The sequence below is a fragment of the Uranotaenia lowii genome, chromosome 2 (assembly GCF_029784155.1).
Source record: "Uranotaenia lowii strain MFRU-FL chromosome 2, ASM2978415v1, whole genome shotgun sequence".
NCBI classification, from domain to species: domain Eukaryota; kingdom Metazoa; phylum Arthropoda; class Insecta; order Diptera; family Culicidae; genus Uranotaenia; species Uranotaenia lowii.
The window spans coordinates 166,590,967-166,599,048 of NC_073692.1; the positions used below are offsets into that span (position 1 = coordinate 166,590,967).

General features: G+C 47.6%; 2 protein-coding genes across 2 annotated transcripts; both read right to left on the bottom strand.

The window, feature by feature from the left end:
• Positions 1–252: 252 nt before the first annotated feature.
• LOC129745156 (uncharacterized) lies at positions 253–2,312 on the bottom strand. Its single transcript, XM_055738072.1, has 2 exons — positions 558–2,312; positions 253–505 (listed from the first exon to the last, which is right to left on the bottom strand). Exon 1 carries the CDS (start codon positions 2,257–2,259, stop codon positions 739–741), a length of 1,521 nt encoding a protein of 506 aa, XP_055594047.1. The 5' UTR covers positions 2,260–2,312; the 3' UTR covers positions 253–505; positions 558–738.
• LOC129742062 (uncharacterized) lies at positions 2,279–7,057 on the bottom strand. The gene is made up of 3 exons (XM_055733909.1): positions 6,966–7,057; positions 2,400–6,908; positions 2,279–2,355 (listed from the first exon to the last, which is right to left on the bottom strand). The coding sequence occupies exons 2-3, from the start codon at positions 6,811–6,813 to the stop codon at positions 2,279–2,281; spliced, it is 4,491 nt and encodes a 1,496-aa protein (XP_055589884.1). The 5' UTR covers positions 6,814–6,908; positions 6,966–7,057.
• Positions 7,058–8,082: the final 1,025 nt, after the last annotated feature.

Sequence of the window (8,082 nt, forward strand, 5' to 3'; positions counted from 1 at the left end):
TGAAATTCGAACTTTGGAGTTTAAGTAGATATGAGACTTTTGGTTGTTTGGGTTACCACAAGTGTGGGAAATAAAAACTGTTCCGTAGTACGTTGTATGCGAACGAACTCGACTGTAAATACATTTATTATTAAATGATGATAATGTAAACAATCTCTTATTAACTTACAAATAAGTTTCGCCGTTTACCCTAAGCTCTAGCTCTGGCAACCCTAAACCGTCGGATATCACCGGCTATTTTAAGCTAATGGACGAAAATCATATTTATCTTCGGGTAAATAAAAAGTACACTTGCGTACTTACGCTTTTTCTTTCCTACCGCTCTAATTGAGCTCAACCCGGTACACCTAACCGGAACAACCGAACGGTCACTCAAACTATCAAAGGAAATACAATATTTTAGTGGCAAATTGCGCAGTAAGGAATTTCTATCACCTAACCTCTTCCGACTCACTAAACCGCGAGCACAAAAATCACGCGCAACTGGCCAAATAGCTTCCACCTACTATAAAAAATACATTAAAAGATGATCAAATAACTAATGATCAAATACATACTGTTTTCGCTAAAAACAATTCACTACAAACTAACTAACTGCCAGGTCAAGAAAAAACGTGTCGCAGTTTCGATCAATTTTCTAACAATGACAATTCTTTTTCGGCGCCAACGCGTTGACGTTTGTCCGATCCCGTACCAAGGTTGCCAGTTCTACTAACACCCCAACCCGTAACGTCGTAGTCAATCGACTTTACTCTCCTCCTGCACGTCCAACAGAGCAACCTTTACCGCTGGTCTTTGAAGAGTAGATCCGTCGCAAGTCTCCACGTCGACCTTGTGAACTTGTCCGTCTCGTCCTGGATAAGTCCTCACCACCTTACCTCGGAGCCATCCGTTGCGCACGGACTCGTCTACGATGACCACTAGATCGCCGACCTTCAGCGGCCGCGTTTCCGCGAACCATTTCGTCCTGCAGGCTATAGTAGGTAGGTAAGCTTGCACCCAGCGCTTCCAAAACTGGTTTGTTAAGTGTTGAATAACCTTCCAGTTTGGTCGAAGAGGTGTAACATCGTCGATTGGTACCCTTGGTGGTTTGCTGTCCTCGCCGGAACTTAGCCAAAGGAAATGATTTGGAGTCAGCACTTCTTCGTTGGGATCCTCCAGCGGCACGAACGTCAGCGGATGGGAGTTGACTATCAATTCTGCTCCCGAGAGCAATGTTCGCAGTCCTTCATCGTCTAGCCTTTGATGGTGCGAGAGAGTCTTGAACGCCTCCTTCACGGACCGGACTTTCCTCTCCCAAACCCCGCCCATATGGGGGGCAGAAGGGGGGTTGAAGTGCCATTGTGTATGGCTGTTGGTAAAGTAGCTCGCTAACTCCTTATTGATTGCATTAGTTTCTTCTTCCAACTCTCGGGCTGCCCCGCGGAAGTTCGTCCCATTGTCGCTGAATATCTCTTGAGGAGGACCATGCTTAGCGACAAACCGCCGAATTGCCATCCTGCAGGATTCTGCCGATAAAGAATGCACCACTTCTAGGTGCAACGCCCTCACCGAGAGGCAGGTGAAAAGCGCGACCCACCTTTTTTCGTCGCTACGTCCTCGTTTGACCAGCAGTGGTCCGAAGTAGTCCAGCCCTGTGAAGGTGAACGGTCGTACATAGGGTTTAACCCTGGGCTGGGGGAGTGGGGCCATTTTTGGAGCCTGTGGTCTAGCCAGATAAACACGACACCACATGCAGCTTTTAATCGCCTTCTTCACACTGGCTCTCATCCGGGGGATGTAGTAACGTTGCTTGAGCTCGTTCAGTACAGTCTCGGTATTGGCATGGCCGTACTTTTGGTGAAATCGCAGGATCAAAAGAGTGGTGACATGATGATCTCTTGGTATTATCACAGGATTTCGAAAGTCGAACGAATAATAAGCCGCTTGAGGGTCGATTCTGCTCGCCATCCGGAGAACACCGGACTCATCGATCACCGGTGATAGCTTCGCTAGGACACTTCCCTTGCCGATACGCTTCCACTGCTTCGATGAAAGCTCAGAACTGCTTCTAAGCGCTTGAATTTCTTCCGCAAACACCTGTCGCTGCACAGCCCGCCAAATGGCTGCTTCCGCCGACACATAATCATCACGATTCAGATCACCACAGGATTCACTAGATTCCACCGGTTCCCGTTTGAAGCGCTTGAAGCGGTGCACGAAATGATACATATAAGCAACTCGGTTGAGTAGCCCATCCCACCGCGAGAAACTTTCCATGTTGACTACAAAATCATCGTCAGACTGACGATGAACGTTTACCGACCGTAATTCGTCTTTGGGTGACTCCAGGCAGGGTTTTTGTTTCGGACATTCCTCTGTTGGTCGGTACAAGAATTCGGGTCCTTTGTACCACAAACCATCTGGATCGAAGTTGGGACCATTACCCCATTTGGTTCCTTGGTCGGCTATGTTGTCACGGGAAGGAACCCACTGCCAGTCTTCCACCGAAGTATTCGTCAAAATTTCTGCTATTCTAAAACCGACAAATTGGCGATATTTTCGTGGATCCGCACGGAGCCAGGCCATAACAGTCGAAGAATCGGTCCACAGGAACTTTTCGGTAATTTGCAGTGAGTGACTTTCTTCTACAGACTTCAGCAACCGAGAACCAATCACTGCAGCGCCCAGCTCGTTTCGAGGTATGGATTGTGGTCTTAAAGGTGTAACTTTGGCCTTAGCTGCCACCAGAGCGCAGCGGGGAGTATCTCCGTCAACGATTCTAAAATAGGCCGCAGCACAGTAGGCCAGCTCACTGGCGTCCACGAACACATGCAGCTGAAGTGAATTGTAGCTGCCGGTAGTGTAGTTGGGGAAATAACAACGTGGCACTCTTACATTTTCCAACTTCGGTGTCAGTTTGATCCAGCGCTGCCACATATCAAAGTCGTCGTCGCAGATAGGATCATCCCACAGAATTCCCGAACGCCAGATGGACTGGATGAGAATTTTCCCGTGTATGGTGTAGCAGGCCACAATTCCGAGCGGGTCAAAAAGGCTCATGACCACCTGCAACACTTGCCGCTTTGTTGGTCGCGTTTCCCCAGACAGCAACGGGAGTAGATCTGTTCGGAAATCCGCCGAAAATACAAACACATCTTCACTCGGTACCCACATCATACCGAGGACTCTTTCGGTTTTTGTCGTCTTCTCGATGGCAAAGCTCTTCATCTCATCTCCAGTAGTCACCCCAACCCGTTTCAGGAGGTGTTCGGAATTCGACTGCCAACTAGGTATCTCAAAACCAGCCGATCGGTTGACCAAACTCACTTCCAAAGCCAGTTTCGTTGCCTCTTCAATGGTATCACAGCTCGCAAGAAAATCGTCAACATATGTGTTGTCAACGATTGCTTCAGCAGCTTCCGGATAACGATCTTTATGTTCCTGGGCGTTTTTATTCTTAGCAAACTGTGCTGAACACGGGGAGCATGTTGCCCCGAACGTTGCGACGTCCATTATGTACACGTCGAGCGCAGCTTCTGGATTTTCCCGATACAAAAATCGTTGTGCGTTCCTATCTTCCGGACGAATAATCAACTGGTGGAACATTTGCCTTATGTCCCCAGCGATGGCATACTGTTTCTGTCGGAATCGGCAGAGGACAGATAGAAGCTTCACCAAATCCGGCCCTTTCAAAAGCTGGGAGTTCAGAGAGGTTCCTCCATACGTTGCCGCAGCATCCCAGACTACACGCACCTTCGTTGGCTTGCGTGGATGTCGCACTGCGCTGATTGGCAGGTACCAAATCTTTCTGTCGTCACTGTTGCGGAGCTCGTCTGACGTCGCTTTGTGAACGTACCCCTTCTGCAGATAATCGTCGATTTGCTTGTCAATATTAGTTTTCAGTTCGGGATCTTTCAGCAAGCGCCTTTCAAAACAACCGTGTCGACGTACTGCCATGCTAAAGTTGTTCGGAAAAACCGGCTCATCGCTTTTCCAAAGCAATCCAGTTTGGAACTTTCCGGATGGTGTACGAACTGTCGTCTCTTCGAGCAATCTTCTGGCCCGTCGATCTTCATCGGATTCGGGCGGATTCAATCCGGATATCGCCAGGTTTTCGAATTCAAAATACTGCTGGACCATTTCATGGAGCTCGCGGCTATTGGAGCACTCGCAGACGTGAACAAAAGCACTACCTATCGTCTCAGGTGCTCGTCTTCCACCGAATATTGCCCATCCGAGGCGAAATTTAGCAGCAACAGGTTCTCCTCCGGATCTTTCCCTCTTCTTCAAAGCTAAGTTGAGCTGGGCATTATCGACACCGATAAGAATTCGTGGCACGGCCGTCCGGTAGCTGCTGATGGGAAGTCCACTCAGATGGGGGAATTGGTTCGAGAGACTCTCATAATCCAGGCTCTGCTTCGGTAATTCCAAGCTCTCAACGGTTCTTACGTTCGCCAGCTGATGGATGCGATTGTTCGAAGCACCCGAGATACCTATCTCGACCTTACGAGAGTTACTTTCACTTCTCGTGACGTTACTAGTCCACTGCAAGCAAAGCGGAATTCTTTCGCCCACCAAGCCCAGTTCGTCGATAAGTTCGTCTTCGACCAGCGTCAGGTCGGATCCGTCATCCAGAAAAGCAAATGTGGACACCGACTTCCCGTTCGCGTGAAGAGTCACGGGAAGTATTTTGAAGAAAGTGGTGCCTTGCTGGTGTTGATGATGGGCAGTTACCGATACCGAAGATTCCGATCCTTGACTCTTGAGAGTCGAACAACTTCCTGGATGTAGCAGTTTATGGTGGGGCTCAGGGCATCCATTGATCCCGCAAGGCTGCTTGTTTCGGCAAGGCCACCTTCCATGCGGCGCCAGACAACGCTTACACATATCCGTTTCACTGATGAACCTCAGCTTCTCTTCGAGCGGCAACGTTTCGAACTGCTTACAAGTTCGGACTCTGTGCGTTGTACTTTTGCACATCAGGCACGGCTTTAGCACCGGAGTAACTTTCGAAGCCGGTGGTCCAGGCGCTGAGGACACGGAGGCGGAATGTGCGTTCAAATAAACTGGCTTCTCCTTTCTCACAACACCTTTTGTGGCTTTTTCATTCAGACCAACATCCGACGTCAATTTCACCTTGCATGCCGCTGTTCGATAAGCCGACACAAACGCACAGAAATCGCCAAGCGATGGTTCCGGAAGAGCTGCTAACTTCATACCCCATTGTAGCTGCAAGTCGGGTGGAAGCTTAGCAACAAGCTCTGCCAGCAATAGTGGATTGTCCAAATGGGTGTTCAGTTTCGCTGACTGCATGTACGTCACCATGTTGCGTACCTCTCTGCCGAACGTCACAAGCGTCTCCAATTTCGTCACAGACGGCTGAGCGGTTTTCCGGATCTTGGATAGCAGACAGTATACAATTTGGTCTGGCCTTCCACACTCGGCTCGTAGGATGTCGATAATTTCCGGGATTGCATCCGGCAGCGTTAGAATATTCTGAACCTTTTCGCGAGCGCTACCAACAAGACTTTTCTGTAGCCTAGCAAGGTTCTCGTCGGGTTGTATGCCACACATGGCCGTTGTCGATTCAAATGCACTCAAGAACATGGGCCACTCGAGTGGGTCCCCGGAAAACTTGGGGAGGTCTCTAGAGACAACTTGACGCGCCGCCAGTTGCTGTGGCGTAATCATGCGACCTGTAGCATGAGGAAATCCTTTACCCAAATCTGCTGACACTGTTGGTGGAACTGTAGGCGGGTGCTGCTCGGATGCTTGCCAAGCACACGGCTGTACATTCAAACCAAAGTTCGGATGCCTGACTGGGTTGTTGATAAAGACTCCTCCCTGAGGGTGCGCAAACTGATAATCAGCACCAGATGACGGCATGTCAGGAATATTTGGAAAATACATCGTCCCGTAGGGGTTATTCATCACTGGAAATCCAGGGAACTGCGACGAGCTCGGCGGTGGCAATGTTAGCGGATTCACTGGTACAGGTGGAACTGGATTCTGAGCCACTGGCGGAAAACGTGGATTCGAATCAAGATAATTGCTCCTTGGGCCCGGTGCTATAGCTGGGGGAGGATTTCTTACTGGAATCTCTGCTTGTTTTGGCGCAGTGCTTGGTTGAATCTGTTGACCTGATTGAATTATTGCTTGCATTCTTTGCCGCTCCTCTCGCTGTTGGATGGCGGGATGTGGGTTCGCACTTGGAGCCACTGTCTCGGGTTTCTGCTGGACTGGGGTAGAAGTATGCACGAATCCGCATTGTTGTTCCACCCAACCGGCGATACTTCGATGACTTTTTCCTCCTACGCTACGATCACATCCTTCATTGAGCTCTTCCAAAGCTATTTCTGCTTCTAGCTGCTGCTTTCTAGCAAGAAACTCGCGATCCCGTTCCGCTTTTTGATCCTCCAAATCCTTTTGCTCTTTCAGGTGCCTTAAACGAAGATGAGCAATAGCATTGACTGAGACGACTGATCCGGCATTCGAATTAGACGAGGATTGAAGTCTTCCGAAATTTGGATCGTCCTGTCTCCCTCTTATTGGACCGGTGGTATTATCATGACGTTCAGCGGCGCGAGCTGAAGCAAACGTTGTGTGTGCTTCGGGCGAGTTTATGTTGCCGGTTTGAGTCGAATTAACTGCGTTGTGACTAGCTACGCATCTGCAGCAGAGCCAGCTTCGATCGGCTATGGTAGCCGTAACACCGGCGCATCCATAATGTTGCCATTGCGAACACTCGTCACAAGCGACCATGCTCTGCGCTGAATCCGGGCGGCGACATGTCACGCAGTTGAACAGCTCTCCGGTAGGGCCTTCCATCATCGGTTCCAGGTTTAGGTTGCTCGTTGCAGCTTTATTTTCGAGATTTGTGGGAAATAAAAACTGTTCCGTAGTACGTTGTATGCGAACGAACTCGACTGTAAATACATTTATTATTAAATGATGATAATGTAAACAATCTCTTATTAACTTACAAATAAGTTTCGCCGTTTACCCTAAGCTCTAGCTCTGGCAACCCTAAACCGTCGGATATCACCGGCTATTTTAAGCTAATGGACGAAAATCATATTTATCTTCGGGTAAATAAAAAGTACACTTGCGTACTTACGCTTTTTCTTTCCTACCGCTCTAATTGAGCTCAACCCGGTACACCTAACCGGAACAACCGAACGGTCACTCAAACTATCAAAGGAAATACAATATTTTAGTGGCAAATTGCGCAGTAAGGAATTTCTATCACCTAACCTCTTCCGACTCACTAAACCGCGAGCACAAAAATCACGCGCAACTGGCCAAATAGCTTCCACCTACTATAAAAAATACATTAAAAGATGATCAAATAACTAATGATCAAATACATACTGTTTTCGCTAAAAACAATTCACTACAAACTAACTAACTGCCAGGTCAAGAAAAAACGTGTCGCAGTTTCGATCAATTTTCTAACAATGACAATTCTTTTTCGGCGCCAACGCGTTGACGTTTGTCCGATCCCGTACCAAGGTTGCCAGTTCTACTAACAACAAGGTCAAAACATCTATAAGAGATGATTTCGAACATTTTTTTCGTATCGGAAAGAGAGGAAGAGACCCGATCGAGCGTCAATTTAAGTCCAGCCCTTTCATCGTTAATCAGAACAAATTGATGACTTTTATTATCATAGATCATGATCAATCATGAAAAATCAGTCAGAACAATCATTTATACGATAGTCACGAAAAACCTCAATGTAAACGGCTTGTGTAATCATTTCTATTTTGATTCATGTTAGCTGGGCTCTCTTTAAGAAACAATCGATTAAACCGATTTATATTCGATCCGATGTTTCAATCTTTTGAAGTTAATTTTTTCTTTCATTCCGGAGATTTTGAGATTCAGTTTCGTGCAGAATTTTGATACCTGCACTAACCAAAAGACTGCTTCTCATTATTGGTGCTACCATGCCTAAGGTTGCCAGATTGCCCGGTTTTATCCGGGTTTGCCTGGATATTTAACACAAAATTTCACAAAAATCCGGCCCGGCCTTCAGTTTCAGTTAAAATGCCCGGATTTTTCTCGGGTTGATTCACTTTATTTGCCAAAACAAACAAA

What these genes read in the sequence shown, in the direction of transcription:
- LOC129745156 (XM_055738072.1), bottom strand. Translation starts at nt 2,259, where the DNA reads ATGGAAAGTTTCTCGCGGTGGGATGGGCTACTCAACCGAGTTGCTTAT.
- LOC129742062 (XM_055733909.1), bottom strand. Translation starts at nt 6,813, where the DNA reads ATGATGGAAGGCCCTACCGGAGAGCTGTTCAACTGCGTGACATGTCGC. An exon ending in TCCCAACTTCGATCCAGATG is followed by an intron (nt 2,356 to 2,399) that starts GTTTGTGGTACA and finishes CGACCAACAGAG; the next exon opens with GAATGTCCGAAACAAAAACC.